The 24135-nt window shown below is 37.9% G+C and overlaps 1 protein-coding gene across 1 annotated transcript in view; it reads left to right on the top strand.

Moving 5' to 3' along the window:
- The window catches only part of TBC1D4 (TBC1 domain family member 4), a 220446-nt gene that overhangs the window by 157787 nt on the left and 38524 nt on the right, over window positions 1-24135 (top strand). Inside the window, exons 8-12 of the mRNA XM_052650019.1 lie at window positions 3109-3228; window positions 13440-13514; window positions 16208-16434; window positions 18184-18348; window positions 22564-22587. Coding sequence (XP_052505979.1) covers window positions 3109-3228; window positions 13440-13514; window positions 16208-16434; window positions 18184-18348; window positions 22564-22587 — 611 coding nt within the window. The remainder of the gene's footprint in view (window positions 1-3108; window positions 3229-13439; window positions 13515-16207; window positions 16435-18183; window positions 18349-22563; window positions 22588-24135) is intronic.

The following is a 24135-nucleotide window of genomic DNA, read 5'->3' as shown; positions in this document are numbered from 1 at the left end:
CGTGCTGTGATTCATGGGGTCGCAAAGAGTCGGACACGACTGAGCGACTGAACTGAACTGAACTGGGGATTGATGGGGGATAAGGCTGGAGGCTAAGCAGTGGTGAGATGATAAAGAGCCTTAAGTGCTATGCCTGACTTTGTCATTGAAGGATTTCAGGTAAAAGCAAGAGAAAATCAGATTTGTACTTTAAAGAGATAACTCTTCTGTCATAGTGATGGTCGGTTTATGGGGCTGGTTGGTGAGTGAGGGGGTTACCAGTGCCAGGACTGAAGTAACATTTTTTAATTGGGAGACTCTGGTAATAGACTATGTGAGAAATGATTCATTTATCAAGTACATACTATGTACTAGGTAATAGAGATGAATAATGACAGCTCTTTTCTGACCTCTAACTGTTAAGAAGGAAAAACCAACATGTAATCAAATGAAGTGAAAGTGGAAGTACAGTGTGGTTAGCATGGTGATATATAAGTATGTTCTAGACAGAGATAGCACTGGGACATAAATAGATTGAATGATTCTATCTTGAAAAATTTATTTTGTCTTAGAGGCTAAACTGGAGCCCTGGAGATATAAGGGAGGCACTGAGTCAAGAGCTATTTGGGAAGCATAATCCTTAGGACTTGGTGACTGATTGGATAGATACGTTTAGGATGGGAAAGGGTCTTGCTGGGAGAGACTTCAGGGTTTCAGATTTGGAAGAACTGGGTGCAATAGCTAAGAAATACACAAAGAAGACAAGAGTAGGGCAGAAGATGGAAATAAGAAAGAAAAATTCAATTTTGCAAGTGTGTTTGAGATATAATTAGAAAATGGATTTGGTGCTTGTAGAATTTGAGTTGACATTATTAATGCAGAAGACAGTGAGCTTTGGCACAGGTTTGAAGTCAAAGGCGGGTGTTCTGAGGGATACCCACATTTTAGGCAATGAGTAAATTAAAATGGAGCCAGTAATAGACTGAAAGGGAATAATGAGGTAGAAAGATTTATTATGGTATGACCAAGGTAGGAGAAAAGTTCAAGTAAGATCAGTGATGTCCAGTGACACAAGAAGGTCAAGAAATTTAAAGAGTAAAATCTGTTAATGGGTTTGCTTAAATCAGTCATTGGTGATAATAGTCATGTTGACCAGAAGACCAAAGGCAGTATGTGAGTAGTGACACAAATTTTCTATATGATGGAGAGAACTCAAGGTCACAGAGGAGGTTTTAACAATTTATGTATGTTTTCCTGCCAGTATACTTAAATTCCTTCCTCTTGCTCTCCTTTGCTCTTTCTTTTCCTTTCTTCCTTCCACTAGTATTCACTGAGTGGGCTTCCCAGGTGGTTCAGTGGTAAAGAACTTGCCTGCAGTATAGGAGATGTATGTTCGATCCCTGGGTTGGGAAGATCCCCTGGAGAAGGAAATAGCAAGCCACTCCAGTATTCTTGCCTGGAGAATCCCATGGACAGAGAAGCCTGGCGGGCTACAATCCATGGGGTAGCAAAGAGTGGGACATGGCTTAGAGACTGCTGCTACTGCTACTGCTGCTGCTAAGTTGCTTCAGTCATGTCCGACTCTGTGCGACCCCATAGATGGGCAGCCCACCAGGCTCCCCCGCCCCTGGGATTCTCCAGGCAAGAACACTGGAGTGGGTTGCTATTTCCTTCTCCAATGCATGAAAGTGAAAAGTGAAAGGGAAGTCACTCAGTCGTGTCCCACTCTTTGCAACCCCATGGACTGCAGCCTACCAGGCTCCTCCGTCCATGGGATTTTCCAGGCAAGAGTACTGGAGTGGGGTGCCATTGCCTTCTGCGGCTTAGAGACCCAACAACAGCAAATTCACTGAGTAGCTGCTCTGTCAGACACTGCGCTCAGTGACAATACGATTTCCCTATTTCAGTTGTGTCATTCATCCCAAAGCCTTAGAATAATGAGTATCCTAGTCCTTATACACAGCCAGAACCCAGTCTAGCCCTCATTCCGATCCACTGTTTATCAGTAACTCCTTAGAAGATCCTGTGGCACCAACTCCACTACAGACCTCTGTTGTCTCCTGTGTAGACTGTGCTGAAGCCTCCCATCTGATCTTCCAGTCTCTGATTTCCCAGTCCTTCGGGTGACTTTTGAACACTCTTTTCACATAAATCTTCCCCAAACATTACTTTCACAGTGATATTCTTCTGCTTATAAATTGTAATCAGTGATTCTTCCTAATTACCCAACATTTAAGATCAAGGTTTTATCTCCAGCTTCACTTTTCCACTTTCCACTCACTTCCTTCTGTTGCAGTCAACTATCTGTACTGACATCCTGTCCTGTGAGCATCCCAGCCTTTATGATTTTGCCAGCATCATTCCCGCTGTTGGGAAAGTCTTCACCCTTTTTTTTTTTTCCTGCCCACATTAAATCCTGTGTATCTTTTTCTTTATATTTATGTGTTGCTTCTTTTCACTGTTACATGTGAGGATATTTCCTCCACAGGCAAAGGACAAAGTTTTCTCTTTTGGAAGTTTTCTGGCATGAAGAACCATGTGATATACATAGTAGCTTTTTATGTCTGTATAGGATAAAATATTTAGAGAATCTCAATTTATATAGTGGACATATTGTAGGTTCTCATACAGCTTAGTACTATCAGGGAGTACTTGTTGACTGAAAAGATAGATGACCCACTCGCAAATGAAAAGCGAATTATAACAAATGCATTAGCAGAATCCAGCTTTACTAAAAGATTCTTTGTTCTTTGAAAACTGTTTCTTGTGTTTTCCTTGGTAATTTGGATATAAAGGATGCAATTTGGAAAAGCATGAATATAGTTATTAATCAAAATAACAGCAGTAAAAAGTGACATCTTTAGTTTTTGTTAAATGCAGCAAGAATATATTAGCAGAGAGGAAAGGCATAAATGAAAGATCTTATTTCTATCTTTTTTACTACTTATAATATTAAACCCATTTGCTTATAATCTGTGTGCTTATGATGTGGAACCTAAATTATTACTTCTTTAATAGAGCTCCAGAAGAATTCTTGTGCTTTTTAATGGTTTAATCATAAGCCTGTCTTTAAAGCTTCATTTAACCTTGAGTTTTTCCAAACCAAAATTAATGTTTTTCTTTCCATAGACTATTTCAAATAGTACAATCCCGGAAAATGCGACAAGCAGTGGAAGGTTCAAACTTGACATTCTGAAAAATAAAGCTAAGAGATCCTTAACTAGCTCCCTGGAAAATATCTTCTCAAGGGTAAGATTAAACTGAGGTTTTCAAGATATTATGTGTTGTCTAATTACTCTGCTTCATTCTCAACTGGCTTACAGACGATTTCCTTAAAAAAAAAAACAAAAAAACTACTAAGATAACTTTAAGTTAGTTAATGCTTATTTAAAATAATCTCTCAAAATAAGTTTTATTCTCAGATCTAGATTTATTCTTGTGCATCTTCTGTCTGAATTTGAACAGTAGTCATTTAGTAGTTGAGATATATGTATAGTAGAGGGGAAATAGAATACTGATGTCCAATCTTGTATGAACTTTTTATAATTTACCATTTAAAGTTATAATGGGGGTCTTTCTTTTACTGATTCTTAGGAGCTGAGAGGGAATGCTGAAAACTTTAAGCATTTCTAGATTCCATATATATGCATTAAACATTATATTTGTCTTCCTTTTTCTGACCTACTTCACTCTGTATGATAAGCTCTGGGTTCATCCACCTCATTCGAACTGACTCAAATGCATTTCACTTTATAGCTGAGTAATACTCCATTGTGTATATCTACCACAACTTCTTTATCCTTCCTTTTTCGATGGACATTTAGGTTGCTTCTATGGAAAGAAACCATCCCAATATTACAATTATCCTCCACTTAAAATGAAAAAAATTTAGCTGTAGTTTAACAGAAATGTGTGTATTCTTCAGTGAATTTATTTATTCTGTTTAAAAATAGCATAGTGATTTTTCTTCCTCTTCATTTTCATCTTCCTGAACAGTTCACTCCTGAAGCTACTAGACAAGACATAGCAAGGTGTATGTCTTGGGTCTGTAAGGCAGAGGAGACACAGTGGCTCAGGGCAAGGAGACAGTCTGAATGGGTGCTGTGTGTGGTGGTGGGGGTGGGTGGCCCAAAGCAGTGTGCAGAAACCCCAGTGTGATGAGGAGGGTGTCAGCCTGTGGGGGCAAACTGGTTGCTACAAGTGGAGCATGAGCAGGTGAAGAGGGTGCCCTGGGGCAGGATGGCTCAGCACGGGGTGTCAGAGGCAGAGTGGAGGGGAGAAAGCATTCCAGGTGCCCAGTACAATGATGGTGCCTTGTGTGGGGTTGCTGGAGCTGGGTGGGGTGAGAAGAGGGTGAGGTGCCAATTGTGCAGACTGGTTACATACAGGGAACTGACCAAATATGTAAATGTTGAGGGATAGTGGGATTCTGGGAGAAGGGAATTACAAAGTTAAAAGGGGAGAGGGAATTAGAATGAATTCTGCTGCTGTTGAATTCAACTCAGAGGTAGCAGTATGGAATCTTGGTTTTTCTGTTTTGAGCAATAGGATAACATATACATATATTATACACATACATATAATATGTATGTAATATATGTATTAATATATGTGTATGTGTGTAAATGTGTGTATATAGTCCACTGATAGGCACTGGGAACAGCTTTTCTATACATGTCAGATAATAAATTAAGCTTGGTTGGGTGACCAGGTTAAAGTCTGTTTGGGTGACCAGATTTTTGATTTAGGACTCAGATTTCGGTTTCTGTACAGAAACAAAGAGGGAACCAGGATCCTGGCAGAAATGGCTAGTTCTAGGACTATATGGAAATTACGAGAGAAGTCCAGAGCACCTTGGCATTCTAGATAATAAAGAAGTTGTCAAAGAGAGATGGCAGGATGTCACAAAGACATAAACACCTTGAACGATTCCAGTGGTGACATCTGAGACAATTTGAGCGTCACAATAATTGACAGTGACAGACAGTAGCCTGTTGTATAATAGGAAGGTACTAAGGCGCTTAGTCGCCCACTTGTATCTGACTCAGTGACCGCATGGCCTGCAGCCTGCCAGGCTCCTCTGTCCATGGAATTCTCCAGGCAAGAATGCCAGAGTGGGTATCCATTTCCTGTATGAAAGGAAACTGAGTCTATTCAGATGTGAAAAATAAATTGACAATTTGATCATTATCAGGATATTTACTGGATAGAATGAATACTTAGTAATTACAAAGGGGAAAATAGTAACTTTATGGTGAAAAAGGCTGACAGGCATCTTCTTAATCAAATGATAAGTTGAACGTCATCAACAATGGACAAAATTAAAATCCTATGCTACAAAGAATACAGAAGCACTTCTGTGGTATTCCCGCCAGAGGGGCAATACTTGAATCTAATCATAAGGAAACATCAACAAACCCACTTTGAGATACAGTCTACAAAATAACTACCTGTTATCTTCCAAAGTGTTAAAGGTAGGAAAGTCAACATAGTAGTGCATTGGAACAGTGACTTCTGATGTCTAGTATTCTTATTTTTATTTCTCTGCTAGAACTCAAAATCCTTTATGGGTATTTCTATTAATGATGGAAGTCTTCTAATTTTAACAAAAGCCCTACAGCAATCATGGTCCTCTGACAATGCTGTTATTTTATTAGCAGAAAATAGAACCTAGGAAAAAGCCTCTAGAAGATTAATCAGAAGTGTGTTAATGTAACTTCTCATAAAACTTCCTTATCTCCTTGTCATCAACATTTATAAATCAGTTAGGTTCTTTCTTTCTCTCTCAGTCCTTCCCTCTCTCCTTTTCTCCCTCTCGCCCATAGTATTGAGTGAGAATTTTAGTAGATTGATCATTTATGGGGTGGTCAGGGATCTGAATTCAAGCACATTTTATATTTATGACCTTGGACAAATTATTTACCTTTCTAAACAGTTTTTTCTCCACTTGTGAAATGGGAAAACATTTCCCATCCATTCTGATTAGGGTCCATTGCCGTGAGGATGAAATGTCAGTATGTTAGGAAAATGTCACACTGTGGATATGAGGTGGTACATACAACAGTGGTAAGCCCTGGAACTTGTCATTGACAAATGACACAAGGATATTATCCTACCGAGTACCTTGGCATTCCACACAGTACTTACGTGACGCACTTTGAAGTGCCGCTCCATAGCCTTGATCAGCTGTAATGAATTTCCAGCAAGGGCACTGCCGGTCTATTCTGGTCAAGGTGGACACTGTAGCTTTTGTGTCTCAAAGTACTGCCAAATGCCATAAATTATGTGACCTAACAAGGTCTTACTTGCAACATATGCAGAAGAATGGACTTCTTGGAAAGGCTGGCAGCTAACCATGTTGTTTCAGAGGTTACACATGGAAAATGGGTTTCGCCCACTTCTAAAACTTGTCAGTTTTTTGTTTTTTTTTTTTTCTCTCTGAGTGATATAGTAGAAAGTTGACCCTCCAGTCATAGTTTGGCTCATAATTGCTGCTATTTTTAAATGTTAGAATATTTCATTTAATGAACTATAGCTGTTTATGAAATAGGATACATTTTCAAAATGCTTTAAAGCTCAGTTCATAAACAATTAAAAAGTGAGTCCAAAGGAAAAGGCTTGACACATCTATTACTAAATCATAGTGTAGTAAAACTGAAAAAGCTATCTGTTCAAAAATGAGAGGATGGAGTCTTATATTCTTGTTGTTTGTCTGTTGCTTTTTCTCAAATTGAAGTTTTTCAAAAGAGGAATATTTACTAGTATATTAATTATGATTCTAAAAGAGAACTGTCTATTAATATAAAGTGTGAGTTGGAAAAAAGTCCTTATTTTATGTTTTCTGCAGAGTAATAGTCATTGTCTTTATTTGTTAAAATGTGTGAGTTAACAATTGTGGTAGAGTAAATTTTAAAGTAAGTTTATTTTTCTTTGTGTTTAAGAAAAACTTATGGATAAAACACTCCTACAAGTAATATGTGTGACAATGTTTTTTTAATGATGGAAATGGTTTGATATCCATCTGAATGCTTTCTCTATCGTGAGCAAATAGCCTGTTTGAAATAACCAGGCCGGTTGGCATATAAGTAGCAGCTAAAAAAGTAGCAGAAAGCAACATGGCCCGTTTTTCTTGCCCACAAACTCGAACCCCATAATTTATCAGCCACATTTATAGTTTATCATGTTATAGTATAGAACTGAAGAACTGAAACAGCCTTGATCAAATTCTAGGACATTTACAAAATAACACAGCTAATGTAGGCTAATTGGTTTTATTCGTAATTTTACTTTTCACAAAGCTCTATCTTTAGGAAACAGTATTGAGCTCAAGAGCCTCACTTTAAAATTGTCTTCCCTGAATTCAAATTGCTGCTCAGTTTTTTAACTGTGTAAATGTTGGCTACTTCAGCTACCAGAGCTTCAGTCTCTTTATCTATAATGTTGAGCCAAATTAAGTATCTACTTCATTAGAACTGTTGTGGGGATTAATGAGGTAATGCCTGATAGAATACTTTACATAATACATGGCACATGGTAAGCATTTGGTAATATTAGATGCAGCTATTAGTTTTATGATTGATATAGTTGGTATTGACAGAGCCACCAGAGATAGAAAACTATAATTGATATATATACACACACATATATATGTGATATATATACACATGAGAATAAGTATTGCTTCTATGAAACAAGAGGGCCACCATGAATACAAAAGAGTCAGTTAAGAACAGGATAGAACTTTTATAACTTTCTGATAGTGAACATAAAAAGAGAAATTCAATAGAAGGCAATGAAACTAAGTTGAAAAAAAATCTTCCAGAAAGTAAAGCAAAATGAGAAAGAAATGGAAAATAAGAGAACAATGTAAACAGTTAAAGAATCTGTCTGGAGGTCCAAAAGCCAAGGGGTAGGAGTTCCAGAAAGAAAATACATGCAGAAATTTCTACAGAAATCATTGAAAAAATTTCTCAGAGCTAATGGACATGTTTCAAAATTTAATGAACTCAGGAAATACACAATAGAAAGACTGAACAAAGCCATGCCAAGGCAATTCATTGTGAAATTTCATAATGCCCAAGGGTAAACTTAGATTCTCCTCCATAGAGAAATAACAGGGTCGTAAGGGTCAGGTCACAATGACATTAGACTTCTGTACCAGAAAACACTTGAGCACTGCTAACATAACCTGAAGGAATGTTTCCAAGCAGAACTATATATTCAGCCCAACTATTAGTGTAGTATAAATAAAGAACAAAGGCATTTACAGACATGTGTTGATAAATTAAAAAAAAAAATACTTCCCAGTCTCCCTTTCTCAGAAAGCACCTGGAATCTATGTTCTGCTAAAATGAAGAAGTAAGCTGAAAAAGAGGAAGACATGGCCCAGGGAAACAGAAATTTCAACAGAAGATAGCATCAGAGGAAATTTCTAGGTTGATAGTGAAGGAGAATACTGGAAACATCTATTTGGCAAACCTGAATTTCTACCAGTCCAGACTGGGACAGGAAGACAGAAGTCTCAAAAATGGTTTGCTCAAAGCAAAAGAAAAAATGTAATTGACGCATTATGTGATGGATGCCCATAATGTGGTTGTTGGTGCTATTGCCTCAGTTGTGTCTGAATCTCTGTGACCCTATGGACTCTAGCTCTCCAGGCTCCTCTGTCCGTGGGATTCTCCCGGCAAGAATACTAGAGTTATAACCATCCTATCCCCCAGGGGATCTTTCCGACCCAGGGATTGAACCCACGTCCTTTGCATCTCCTACACTGGCAGCCAAGTTATTTATGACCAGCACCACCTGGGAAGCCCTGACGGTGATAAATAAATGATAAACAAATAAATTAGTAGTAACAAATTAGTGATTACTCAGGTAGTTATGGGGCTTCCCTGGTGGCTCAGATGGTAAAGAACCTGCCTGCAATGCAGGAGACCTGGGTTCAGTCCCTGGGTCGGGAAGATCCCCTGGAGAAGAGAATGGCTGCACACTCCAGTATTCTTGCCTGGAGAATTCCATGGATGGAAGAGCCTGGTGGACTACAGTCCATGGCATTGCAAAGAGTCAGACACGACTGAATGACTAACACTTTCACTCGTTTCAGGTGATTTTCTGAAAAACAAATTGTACAAGATGTGAGTTGTATTAATAGTGAAATATATATGTAGCTCAGGTGCAGACAATATTTACAAGGTCTAAAAATCTAAGAACCAAATATTAGTTTAACTGAAACTTGTGATCTAAGTCTACTGGGAAAAGAAGGGAAGAGAGAATTGTGTATGGTGATGGGTAATGAAGGACTGATGTTGAAGCTGAAACTCTAATATTTTGGCCACCTGATGTGAAGAGCTGAATCATTTGAAAAAACCCTGATGCTGGGAAAGATTGAAGGTGGAAGGAGAAGGGGACTACAGAGGATGAGATGGTTAGATGGCATCACTGACTCAATGGACATGAATTTGGGTAAGCTCCGGGAGTTGGCGATGGACAGGGAGGCCTGGCATGCTGCGGTTCATGTGGTTGCAAAGAGTTGGACATGACTGAGCAACTGAACTGACTGACTGAATGAAGTTAGAATTCTAAAGTCTCATCTTCCAGAGTAGGAGGTCAATAGATAGTGCCTGAAGCTCCAATACTTTGGCCGCCTGATGCGAACAGCTAACTCATTGGAAAAAACCCTGATGTTGGGAAAGATTGAAGACAGGAGGAGAAGGGGACGACAGAGGATGAGATGGTTGGAAGGCACCACCGATTCAATGGTGAGGGACAGGGAAGCCTAGCGTGCTTGGGGGTTGCAAGTCCATGGGGTTGCAAAGAATTGGACACAACTTGATGACTGAACAACAAAAGCATTAAAGTGAGCAACAGAAGCATTAACATAAATTTAATTTCAAGTGCTTACTTTTGAAGAATGGGATTCAGTGTGTGAGAGACGGATCTGGTGATTGTCATTTATCGTTACAAGTTTTGTAGTACAGTTTGACTTTTTTTTTGGCCGTGCTCGGTCTTCGTTGAAGCACATGAGGGCTTCTACAGTTGTGGCACGTGGGTTTAGATGCCCCTTGGCATTGTGGATCTTAGTTCCCCAACTGGGTATCAAACTTGTGTCCCTGGCATTGGAAGGTGAATTCTTAACCATTAGACCACCAGGGAAGTCCCTAGTTTGACTTTTGAAACTTTGTGCAGGTATTACTTTGATTAAAAATTAAAGTGAAGCTTAATGCCTTTTCCCTCCCCACCAAATGAAACCCAAGAATGTTTGGAGACACTCTTTAATGTTGTAGAGCGCTATAAAAATATTGGGTGCTTTTTCATTGTGCAGAGTTACTGTCACACCGACTTGATGTATTTCTAGTTACTCTTTTCAGAACTTTCCCAAGTTATGTAGAACTTCTTAGTCTGTTATTTTGTCTCCTAAGACCTTCTATGTAATGTGGTTCCCAACCAGCCTTTCCATCTTCTTTTCTTCAATACTTGGCTTCAGTTTCTTCCTATGTAAAGTGGGGGAAATTAGATGAGATGATCTCTTTGGTTCTTTTCTTAGACCATCTATGAAATCCATATGAAGGAACTGTGTTAAAAGAAAGTAAAGAACCAGTTCACCAATACTGAAGCAGACTTTTCTCTAGTCTTCTGGAGAGAAGTGCTTTCCTGAAGTAGTTTTGTTTTATGGAATAATGAATGAAGATAAATCCATACATTTTAGGATGCATTTTCTTTTTTTAACCTGTGCTTATTATCATCCTATAATGTAAGTTATGATCTAGCTTATAGGGAGCTGTATGTAATAAGCCATTTTCTTTATAACTGTTGTGGTTTGTTGTGCTTTACTTTCCACGTGTGTTTACCTGTATGTGATATCACGTTCATGGAACTCTCTCATCTTATATGTGAATAATGTTTAACCTTGTAACCAAAGTCACTTCAGTAGCTTGGTCTGAGTATTTGGTTATCTGATGGCTGATTTAGAAATAATGGAAATAGATGGGGAACAGTTCTATTTACCATGCTGGAACGGCTGTTAATCAGTTCAGTTCAGTTCAGCTCAGTTGCTCAGTCATGTCCAACTCTTTTGCGACCCCATGGATTGCAGCACGCCTGTCTTTCCTGTCCATCACCAGCTCCCAGAGCTTACTAAACTCATGTCCATCGAGTCAGTGATGCCATCCAACCATCTCATCCTCTGTTGTCCCCTCCTCCTCCCACCTTCAATCTTTCCCAGCATCAGGGTCTTTGCCAATGAGTCAGTGCTTTGCATCAAGTGGCCAAAGTATTGGAGTTTCAGCTTCAGCATCAGTCCTTCCAATGAACACCCAGGATTGATCTCCTTTAGGATTGACTGGTTGGATCTCCTTGCAGTCCAAGGGATTCTAAAAAGTCTTCTCCAATACCACAGTTTAAAAGCATCAATTCTTCAGCGCTCAGCATTCTTTATAGTCCAACTCTCACATCCATATGACTACTGGAAAAACCAAAGTTTTGACTAGACGGACCTTTGTTGGCAAAGTAATATCTCTGCTTTTTAATATGCTGTCTAGATTGGTCATAACTTTTCTTCCAAGGAGCAAGCATCTTTTAATTTCCTGGCTGCAATCACCATCTGCAGTGATTTTGGAGCCCCCCAAAATAAAGTCTCTCATTGTTTCCATTGTTTCCCCATCTATTTGCCATGAAGTGATGGGACTAGATGCCATGATCTTCATTTTCTGAATGTTGAGCTTTAAGCCAACTTATTCACTCTCCTTTTTTCACTTTCATCAAGAGGCTCTTGAGTTCTTCCTTGCTTTCTACCATAAGGGTGGTGTCATCTGCATATCTGAGGTGATTGATATTTCTCCCAGCAATCTTGATTCCAGCTTGTGCTTCATCCAGTCCAGCATTTCTCATGATATACTCTGTATGTAAGTTAAATAAGAAAGGTGACAGTATACAGCCTTGTCGAACTCCTTTCCCAATTTGGAACCAGTCTGTTGTTCCATGTCCAGTTCTAACTATTGCTTCTTGACCTGCATACAGATTTCTCAAGAGGCAGGTCAGGTGGTCTGGTATTCCCATCTCTTTTAAGAATTTTCTACAGTTTGTTGTGATCCACACAGTCAAAGGCTTTGGCATAGCCAATAAAGAAGAAGTAGATGTTTTTCTGGAACTCTCTTACTTTTTCAATGATCCAGCGGATATTGGCAATTTGATTACTGGTTCCTCTGCCTTTTCTAAATCCAGCTTGAACATCTGGAAGTTCATGGTTCACATACTGTTGAAGCCTGGCTTGGAGAATTTTGAGCATTACTTTGCTAGCGTGTGAGATGCGTGAAATTGTGCAGTAGTTTGAGCATTCTTTGGCATTGCCTTTCTTTGGGATTGAAACGAAAACTGCCCTTTTCCAGTCCTGTGGCCACTGCTGAGTTTTCCAAATTTGCTGGCATATTGAGTGCAGCACTTTCACAGCATCATCTTTTAGAATTTGAAACAGCTCAACTGGAATTCCATCACCTCCACTAGCTTTGTTGATAGTGATGCTTCCACTATCCACTTGACCTCTCATTCCAGGATGTCTGGCTCTAGGTGAGTGATCTCCCCATCGTGATTATCTGGGTCATGAAGATCTTGTCTATAGTTCTTCTGTGTATTCTTGTCACCTCTTCTTAATATCTTCTGCTTCTGTTAGGTCCATATCATTTCTGTCCTTTATTGTGCCCATTTTTGCATGAAATGTTCCCCTGGTATCTCTAATTTTCTTGAAGAGATCTCTGGTCTTTTCCATTCTATTGTTTTCCACTATTTCTTTGCATTGATCACTGAGGAAGGCTTTCTTATCTCTCCTTGCTATTCTTTGGAACTCTGAATTCAAATGAGTATTTTTTCCCTTTTCTCCTTTGCCTTTCACTTCTCTTCTTTTCTCAGCTATTTGTAAGTCTTCCTTAGATAACCATTTTGCCTTTTTGCATTTCTTTTTCTTGGGGATGGTCTTGATCCCTGCCTCCTATACAGTGTCAGGAACCTCCGTCCATAGTTCTTCAGGCCCTCTATCAGATCTAATCCCTTGAATCTATCTGTCACTTCCACTGTATAATCATAACGGATTTGATTCAGATCATACCTGAAGATCTAGTGGTTTTCCCTACTGTCTTCAATTTAAGTCTGAATTTGTTAATAAGGAGTTCATGATCTGAGCCACAGTCAGCTCCTGGTTTTGTTTCTTCTGACTATATAGAGCTTCTCCATCTTTGGCTGCAAAGAATATAATTAATCTGATTTCAGTATTGACCATCTGGTGATGTCCACGTGTAGAGTCTTCTCTTGTGTTGTTGGAAGAGGGTGTTTGCTATGGGCAGTGCTGCCAACAAATTTGAGTGAACCCCCAAAGGATGGATTTCATACTAACACAAACTGACAGTTGCCTTTTATAATTTTAAAGTGAAAATTCAAACCGTGTGAATGATTTAATTTTACTCTTCACACAGGGAGCTAACAGAATGAGAGGTCGGCTTGGAAGTGTGGACAGCTTTGAACGATCTAACAGTGTTGCTTCAGAGAAGGTATGCAAGTGGAGCTCTCCTTTTTTCTGCTGTTTCAACTTGGCAAAAACAAACACGAATATGGTATTATGCTTGCTTAGTTATTTTATTATGAGTCCTTTATGACTTCTAAAAAATAACTCATGAGCTTTTATTATTCCAAAGAAGATTCTGTATATTAGCTCCTTTCTGTCAACTAAAAAAAGATCTACAACTTGAGAGTTTTGAGTTAAGTTTTATTTGGGGCAAAATGAGGACTGTAGCCTGGGAGGCAGTATCTCAGATAGCTCTGAGAGACTGCTCCAAAGAGCAGTGGGGAAAGTCAATATAAGGTTTGGGTGAAGGGGGAGTTCAATACCATAGGCACTCATTTTACAAAAGGGTTTTTGTTAGTCAGGAGGATCTGATGTCACCATGAAGGGATTTAGTGCTTCTCTAGATATGAGGAGATGCAAGGATTGAGATAATAAAATCTGTTCCTAAAAACATCCCACTATCTAAAGACCTCTCCCACCAGATTCCCTGGAGCACAGAGTGCCTCATTCCACCCTGGACTCCCTCAGGGGCTGTTGAAGGTCAATAGCTATAGCAGCATGGGGTTCAATCTCCATCTGTCCTCCCCTTCTCCTCCTGCCTCCAATCCCTCCCAGCATGAGGGTCTTTTCCAATGAGTCAGCTCTTCGCATGAGGTGGCCAAAGTATTGGAGTTTCAGCTTTAGCAGTGAATGAACACTGTTTCCAATGAACACCCAGGACTGATCTCCTTTAGGATGGACTGGTTGGATCTCCTTGCAGTCCAAGGGACTCTCAAGAATCTTCTCCAGCACCACAGTACAAAAGCATCAATTCTAAGGCGCTCAGCTTTCTTCACAGTCCAACTCTCACATCCATACATGACCACTGGAAAAACCATAGCCTTGACTAGATGGACCTTTGTTGGCAAAGTAATGTCTCTGCTTTTGAATATGCTATCTAGGTTGGTCATAACTTTCCTTCCAAGGAGTAAGCATCTTTTAATTTCATGGCTGCAGTCACCATCTGCAGTGATGTTAAGGCTTAGATATGGTCAATTACATCCTCCAACCCCATTGAAGGCACATATACGCACACACACACACACAAAAGCTGCTAAATGGTCATACTAGTAGAATACAGATCTTTAACCCACTGGGGTCATACCAGTGATAGGTTGGTTGGGGTTACCTCTAATTTATTAACATGTATGATGTTAAATTCATGGGAATTCCAGGTTACACCTTTGTATCCATCCCTGTAGATATCAAGGCCATGAATTAGTACCACAAATCCACTGAGTTCCATACCAATCACTCTGTCTAAGGGTAATAACAGGCATAGTTCATAAAGTACCCAGCCTTGTCTCATAATTACTAGACTGATCATTTTTAGTATGATTTAACCTTTCCTAACATAGAGGAGCCTTTGAACTTAAATGACCATAGTCTGGTGTTAACCATGAATTTAAGGTCATACATCTGAGATGCTGCCTCCTGGGCTGCAGTCCTCATTTTGCCCCAAATAAAACTTAATTCACAACTCTCAAGTCGTACATCATTTTTTAGTTGAGATTTCTATGTATTCAACTGAAGCTTTCTCTTGGTGGGACAGAACACGTTTTTGGCTGACTAACTCTGTTCTCTCAGGCTTTTGACTGTTTGGAGATAGTATATTTTGGGAAACAGTATTGAACAACTATTGATCCAAAGCCATAGAAAAAGGAACCATATAATTGCTGTACTTATAGGGCGATCTTTTTAGCCTTTGTTCTCTCCTCATATTACTTCCCCCTCCTCTATGTTTAACCCTTTTAACTGCAACATTAGGCTCTTCTTTATCTCATAGACAATTCTCACTAGGTTTGGTTTCCTGTTTCCTGTAACATGTAACCTGAGGCAGATGCAACCTATTTGTTTTTAATGGAAAAATACTAAAATATTTTCACTAAACTTTTTGTCGGTAGAATTGAGGACAGTTATGAGTCCATGAGCCCTAACCCGTGTTTATCAAGCTGCAGATTTCTACAGCGGAGCCTGTTCTGGAGAGTATAAACAGCATACTTGTCTAAATTGAAAGATTTATGTTGCCGACCCATGCAGTATGAGAGGCATTCCGGCAGAGCTCACTTTTCATTCATTTCCTGTTTTTCATATCTTTAAAAATTTTTTTACCTCAGGTACCACGTAGTTAGAAACATCCACTGTGAGGAAAGATACTTAACAGGCTTTATTTTATTTTCCTGACGTCTTTGCCATGAGACTTGGACACTTAAGCGTTGTTATATTGTTTGACAGTACAGGAAGCGTGCAACAGAGATGTCACGGAAATCAGTAGATATGTTAATACAGACTCCACCCTCTTTTGGTCAGGATCTCTTTTCATCTTTCTGGTAACAAGGAGTACAGTAGCTTTGTAGCATTTTACCAGAAGGGGTGACAGGAAAGAATACCTTTTCTTATCATCCCTTTCACTTTCTGGCCTATCTTTAAGGATGCTGTCTTTCAGCTGCTTATCAGAAGAAATAGGCTGTGGTGATAGTGATTAGGCTTCAGCATGGATTGAGTAAAAAAAAAACCACACACACAACAGTTTGTCTTGACTCAGGAGGCAGAAGAGACACTCTGTCCCTTTTGAGCTGTGTCTGAACAGGTCTGCCATGATCCATGTAGGAAAGAAAGGCCTGACTTTTTGCATTTCAGGACTACTCGCCAGGAGACTCTCCGCCAGGGACCCCGCCAGCTTCCCCCCTGTCCTCAGCTTGGCAGACGTTCCCTGAAGAGGATTCTGACTCCCCGCAGTTTCGAAGACGGGCCCACACATTCAGCCACCCACCTTCAAGCACGAAGAGGAAGCTGAATTTGCAGGATGGGAAGGCCCATGGGGTTCGCTCCCCTCTTCTGAGGCAGAGCTCCAGCGAACAGTGCAGGTGAGTCCAAACCTCTCTCCAGAAACTGAAACCAGATTCTCCTGTCCCTGTGTTCTGACCACTGTGGAGTCAAGAGTTTTTGTGACTTCCTGCTGTAGCCAGTGTTTAGTTTTCAGGGAGACCAGAAAAGTAAATTAAATTATCAAAACCTTTGTCACTAAGGGAAGCAGGCAAGCTTTAAGGCATCCCCAAAGATCAGGGTTCAAACATTTTGGATGCAAGTATTTTTTTTCCTAGAAAAAATGCAGAAAACAAGATATCATGCCATTGTTTTATCTGAAAAACCTGCTGACAATACATGTTCCTCAGTGTCTCCTATGAAGGCATTCATGAAGCAGCAAATTGGAAAATAACATAGCTGAGCTTCCTGTAAGCTTACAGTGAAAAACACAAAGGTTAAAAAGAATCACTCATATTACCTTTATGCATGGGGTAAAATTTGGCTGTTATTTAATTTCATAAAAATTATCACCAAATGTGAAAAATGTTAAAAATTTTATCTAGAATAAAATGATGTTTATTAAGAAGAATGCATATACCATAATTGACATGAGCATCCATTAGAAATTAACTCACATGATATTTAGGAAATACTTTAATAAAATAATTTAGCATTTGATAAGAGATAATAAAATTTGCAATTGTAGAATGATTATACTTCTTATTGTATAGTACAAATCAGAATTTATATCCAAGGACTAATTTTGTTTCTCTTCTTTACCTATGAGTTTGGTTTAGGAAATAGTTTGATGGGGATTCCAGTCAGAGGGAAAAAAATAAAATCAGAAGTCTAAAAAAGAAGATTAATTTTTAAATTAGTTGCTATTTACCAGCATTTCTTTTAAAAATATAATTGAATTCTCATTGTTTTTATAATTTCATATTATAAACAAGGAATTTAAGGTATATAAAAATAGTAGAACTAATTATCCTCAGATTTTTCTTTTATGAAAAAGAACTAAGTATTCATGTATATAGCAAGCATTTTTTATGATCATTTATATTTAACCAAGGCATTAAATATCTTTTTCCAGGAAAAGTTATTTTTAAGAATTTAAAATATTAAAGGATAAATGATGTCTATATTTTCTTATGTTTTCCACATTTTGTAATGTATATACTCAAAGAATTTCTGTCAATATGAGAAGATGCTATTTATATCATGGTAAACATTTGCTATGAAAAGAATCTTCTGGAAAAAAATCTTTGTAGGTGACTTAAGGATTCAGATAAAACCATGGCTGCACAATTCTACAGGCTGCAAGAAAGAACATGGTCATTAACATTCATTAAGCCAACGATATTATGATGACTCCCAACAACCAAACATGTTGTTCTTAAATTTTTAGAAGCATTTATATCTTTAAAATAATTAAGTCTTTGAACTACTGATAATCAGTTTTTCCTTCTGGAGCTTGTTTCCTGTAATTATTTGTGCTTTCCTACTTTTTCCCCTTGAAGGATATTTTGCAAGTCAAAATAAACACTTTTTGTCCTAAAATTGTTAAGAGCATTTTAGAGACAAACACATATGCTGAGAAACGCTGCATAGATGAGGAATTCAGTTTGTGAAACAATGAACCAGGTCATCATCATCTAATAGAGAACTGCATGCATATAAATTTTTTCCATATAAATTCAGCCTTGATTACAGTGATAGCAAGAACCTGTGTATATGCTATTTCATAGTGAATGAAGATTGTTCCAAAATATAACTTAAGACGAATTTGCTGTATTTTCTGTACTCAGCATCCTTCCACCAGCTCGGCGCATGCACAAGGACTGTAATTCTTCCTCCAGTCTTCCAAGTCTTCACACTTCCTTCTCTGCCCCTTCCTTCACTGCCCCCTCTTTCCTGAAAAGCTTTTACCAGAATTCAGGTAGACTATCCCCACAGTATGAGAATGAAATCAGGTGAGATCAGTGTCCTCTGTTTGCAAAGCAACCTTTCTGCAGTGATATACTGATACGTTACTAAACAGTGGCGAATTGATTTGAGTGACATGAATGCATCTGTGTGTTGTGCCTGTTCTAATCAGTTTCTAATATATTGGTTCCAGTTCCAATTAATTTGAAGAAAACCTTTACAAACAAGTGTTTCAAAGCTTTTAGATGACATGATTATCTTACTTTGGGGACTATATTTTTGTACTCTTTGTGTGTTTCTTTGCCTTGGGCCCCAGAGTCTGAGCTTTATTTTGTTTGGGGCAAGACCTATGCAAATATATACTAAGCAAACCTCCCCAGTCATGTCTCTCTCTTTTTTTATTTTTAGCTTCTCTGGACATATAAAGTCACTTATTTAAACAGCTGTACTAATGTAATGGATATTATATATTTTTATTATTAAGTATATAGAATATTTCCTAGGTGTTTCACTGGTTTTTCAATGACATAGACTTACTTTTCTGAATCTCAGTGTTAGTCACATAATGGCTACAGGATCATATTGATAACAGCTCTTTCTGGCAGCATGAGGGATCTCTTGAATTCTGTAGACATTCAGTTTTATTTTGTTTTTGTCCCCCAGTATTGAAAATGTATAACCTATTAAATCTTGTTCCTTGCTGTTATAACTACACAAAATTAAGTGTGGTGATTTTTTTTGAGAATTACCATTAGATAATTTTTGAAATTCTGAATTCTTACTGATCTTGCAGATTCTCAGTGGGATATTCTAGACTTTGGAAAGCAGTGGATTAAGCTATAAATTCTCAAGGGGTTGTTGTTGGCTTAGAATTTTCTGAGATTCATTTTTATTTTTACGTGTAGCTTGAGCCATTCTTTTTTCTTGCTGTATAGCATTCCATTTAATACGTCACAATTTATCCATTCTCTTGCTAGTGGATATTTAGGTTGTTTCTATTTTTTGATAATTGATAATTCTTGCAGTCAAGGAGAGGGATACATGCTGTCAACCAGCCTGCGTGCCACTAAAATCTTCTTGGGTGTTCTTTTGGCCTCCTTTCTTTTAGACATGGGGAATTTAAAAAGTTAGTATAATTAGGCAATGTGCATTAACTTGTTAAATTATAATAACCCTTGAATTATCTCTGAATGTCTTTTGTCCATGTATGTCAAGCTCTTTTCATCCCAAGGCAGGCAACTAATATTGGATTAATAAAATTTTGAATCTGAACTGTCCTTTGAGTTAGTACAAAATTATGCTGAAATATTGAATTTCTATTGAAGAAAGTTGACAAAGAATTGATTTTAAAAGGTTCTTACAGGCTCAACCTTATGTGAGAAGAAGAAAACCATAACAATTGCATTATATATATGGAATATGCAATGAATTTAGAGAACTGATAGTTTAGATAATTGAGAACCAATAAAACATTTTACACGTTAACATTAAAAATTTCAGTCTACCTCAGCTCTATAGTTCTATCTATATAGCACTTTCAGTGACACCCATTTTCAGGTTCCTGCTGTTATGTTAAGGAGAACATCTAGAGAATTCCTGTTTTCTTCCAGAAACAGAACCATGTCTGAAGGTGACAATTAGGGACAGCCACCAAGAAGGTCAAGGATTAGCTGTGAATAGGTTTTAGAGTAAAAAAGCAGTGACTATAAAAGATTATTATAGTTGTTAATTTCTGCTGAGGTGTATGTATTATTCTTGTGCCAAGCTTACCTTAGCCCACTACACCTCATTCTCAAAGGAGAGTATTGAAGTCAGAGGGCAAATATTTAATTTTGCATTGAAAAAAATGTACCTCTTTGTGGTGATCTAAATGCTATATTTAGACATATGGAAAACTTTTAAGTTTATAGGATCATTAAAAACATCCTATCTTCTGAAATTTGTAGTGTTTTCTTGGTTCTGAGGAATTCTAAAAAAATCAGAGTTGTGCTTTCTGGTATGTTTTTGTTTCCTTTTTGTACAGTGTTTTGTAATTTGACAGCTTAGAATCAATAGGCCAAAAAGACACTTAAAATTTCATTAAAGATTATGCCAGGTGTAAGCATCTGGCTCCATGGATTATCACAGTGAAATCCCACATCACCCCTACTCAGTCAGCACATGGAATGCTGCCAGCACGCTGGCAGCTCCTCCCATTTCCCCACCCAATCTCTACTCCTCATCCTGACCTCAGGTACCACAGTTTAGTTTTGCCTGGTTTTGGACTTTGTATAAATGGAATGATACAGCATAAATTCTTTTATATCTGGCTTTTTTCACTGAGTAATGGTTTATGAGATGTATTCTTTTATGTGTACTTCACTTTATTCATTTGTATTGCTGAATAGTATTTCATTTACTACATCACAATTCATTCCTTTTCCAGTGGACAGGTAGGTTATTTCTAGTTTTTTGCTTTTTATAGGGTACTCTCCCTGGATAGGGGTTTCCCAGGTGATTCAGTGGTAAAGAATCCACCTGCAAATGCAGGAAATGCAGGAGACACAGGCTCTATCCCTGGGTCGGAAAGATATCCTGGAGGAGGAAACGGCAACCCACTCCAGTTTTTTTGCCTGGAGAATTTCATGGACACGGGATCCCAGTGGGCTACCATCCATGGGATCACAGAGTGTTGGACACCACTGAGTGGCTGAGCATGCGTGCACGCTCCCTGGATATTATCCATGTCCACATTGGTACATACTTGTGCATTGTTAGTAACTTTCTACACAGTAGCAAAATAGTGAGACAGAATTCACTCTTAAGAGGTTTATTTCAATTAGTCAGCCACTTTGACATAAATTTACTACAGCCTTGGAGAAAGATTTTTTTTTAATTAGTATTATAAAATAGCTTCAGATTTATAGGAAAATTGCAAAAGTATTATGGAGAACTGCTAAACCTTTATCCATATTCATCCATTTTTAACATTTGCCACATTTGCTTTATCATTCTGTCTGTTTCCATGTATACATGCATACGTATATGCATATATATTTTGTTATTCTAAGCCATTTGTGAGTAGATTGCAGATAACATGTCCCTTTACTCTGAATCCTTCAGTGTGTGTTTGCTAAGAATGAAGATATTCAAGAGTGTGGCTTTAAGCCAGGAATTTCTGAACTCTCCATCTCTCATTATCACTGGTTTCAGAGAAAACATCATATGCACACAATTACCATGATATCTGCAACTATTCAAAATAGAAAGTGAGAGGTCCATAAAACTATGGAATATACTTTTCCTTTGAGTAGCTCATATCTTATTAGAGGCATAGTGTGGATCTGTTAAATATTTACTGACTTCCTTGGTGGCTCAGACGGTAAAGCGTCTGTCTACAATGCGGGAGACCTGGGTTCGATCCCTGGGTTGGGAAGATCCCCTGGAGAAGGAAATGGCAATCCACTCCAGGACTATTGCCTGGAAAATCCCATCGACAGAGGAGCCTGGTAGGCTACAGCCCATGGGGTCACAAAGAGTGGGACACAATTGAGCAACTTCACTTCAAAGTATAGAGTAGGTTAACACATAGGTTAACAAATACTATTTAAAGAGCATGAGCATTTGAAATTTGAAATTCAGATTAGGCATCCTTCTCCAGGACCACTACTTTTAATTATTAAAAACATGTAGATTATTGTTGTTAAGCAGGCTGAGAAAAAGAAGCCAAGATACTTTTAATATCATGGTTTACTTAGAAGTAGGTTTATTTGTACAACAGTGAAATGCTAAAGGAAAGGGAGTACATATATATTTTGTTTTACCTTACTTCAAGTTAATTCTTAAAAATTTAATATTATTTCATTGTGTAGTAGCTGAAATATAATTATGCATAATCTGATGGTATATTTACATAATGTCCATTTAGCAAATATATCCTTTATAAACAAGTATCTGTTTCCTCATTGTTGCTTCTCAGCTTTTGAGCCTATATTTGAAAAATTTATATTGAAATTCACTGGTCAAATGATAGTCATTTCATCTACTTCTAAAACTTTTCAGTGACAAAATAGGTTTTTGCTGATAAGTACTTTGTGGTGTAGTTTGGTTCTATAGTTTTCTCATATTATCTGATAAAAATAGTGTAATTACTCATGGTACAATATTGAAATTATTTGTACTTTATTGATGTCTTATGGGAATGCCTTTTTATCCTAAATCCTGGTTTTGGACATCACTCTCTTTCTGTGCTAATGCCGTTCCTTGTTTTCCTGTGGTACTAGACAAGACACTGCTTCAGAATCAAGGTGATTAGAGGTCTAAATATTTTCATTTACAAGTTTATTAATTCTTCTAACTGATTATTACCATTCACTTAAAAAATCAGTTTTGGCTGTCTTCTCCATGCATGCCATCCTTCGGGTGATGTGAGGGGTATATAGTAGGGGGAAAATGACTCCTGGTGTAATCGAAGATTATGAATGATCATATAAAAGATTGATTGTAAACAAATCCTGTTTCTACTCTATTCCACGTTGACATTTCCTTGGGACTCTGCTGTGGCCCTCAGTAGAGATTAATTCAAATTTGAAACTAATGGGAGTAAGTGAATTTGCTAGTTTGGAGGTACATATGTACATTTAAGGAGTTTATTTCAAATCCCAAGTAGATGCAGAAATAAGAATCCTAAAAGAAATCAAGTCTGGTTTTCACTGAAAAATATTCTTAGTCTATTTCTGTTCATCTTAATTGCTGACACATGGGTTACTTTGAGACACTGCTGTGGCCTTCCAGACCTCCCACTGGGCTGGACACAGGAAAACACCTACTTCCTTTTTATGGAAGTCTGACCACATCTGTGATGACATTTCTTCCTCCTGACACACATGCTTTTTGTGGTAAATGTCCAGAATCACTGCTGAATAGCTTAACTGAAAATGATTATTCTTTCCTAGTTTCCATGCTTTGCTCATATCACAAGCCCAGTGGAAAACAGACATTCCTATCTTCCTGTTGGGGTCACTGACATTTAGATTTCTTTCTAATGGGAGTTAAAATCCAGTATAAAAGATTGGGCTAGCATGAGATGTTCAAAGAAAAAAATTATTTGGGGCCACATTGATAAGATAAAAAGTGACTGAGACTTGTAATTGACCTACAATTTTAAATGGTTGCATGTAAGACCATTTCAGTAATATTTCTTATCTACTTCCAAAAGCCTGATGGAAATGTTAAGATTTTCTGTGTCTTTCTAGAAGGTTCTACTATAGGCATGGAAGTAGGTCTGTGTTTTACCTTAGGGGTCATCTGGCCTATTATTTTATATATGGTTAGACTGAACCCCAGAAATGTTTAATATCTTGCTTGATATAGTTTATATAACATTGAGTTATAAGAATGTGAGTAAGTAAATGAGCTCCCTAGAGATATTTAAAATTCCAATGCAAAGAACTTAATTAAAAAAATTTTTTTCATTCCGTCTAGAGTTTAGGAAATAAAATTCTTTGTTCGTGTTCTTTTTTGTTTTACACATTGATGAATCTATCTGATTTGATTCAGCTTAATTGATTTCCACTCGATTAGCTCATTCTCAGTTTTATTTAATTAGTAAAGATATTCCATAGGATGATAGATGGGTACCCAGTTGAAACCAGGGCTTACATAAGCTATTAGTCCACCTAAAGTAATTATGAATTAAATCGTACTATGGGCCTTGTGGGAAAAACTCTCAAATTGCAATACCGTGTTATTCCACTGCCTTTCTTGAGGCATTTACAAAGAGAAAGCCTTTTCAGATTTCTGTTAAATGGTTTTCTTTTTGTTGTTATTGTTTACTGGATTGGTTGTGTCTGACT

The sequence above is a fragment of the Budorcas taxicolor genome, chromosome 12 (genome assembly GCF_023091745.1).
Source record: "Budorcas taxicolor isolate Tak-1 chromosome 12, Takin1.1, whole genome shotgun sequence".
Classification (NCBI taxonomy): Eukaryota; Metazoa; Chordata; class Mammalia; order Artiodactyla; family Bovidae; genus Budorcas; species Budorcas taxicolor.
The sequence above is the reverse complement of the archived record's forward strand: the minus strand, read 5'-3'. Positions and strand labels throughout refer to the sequence as shown.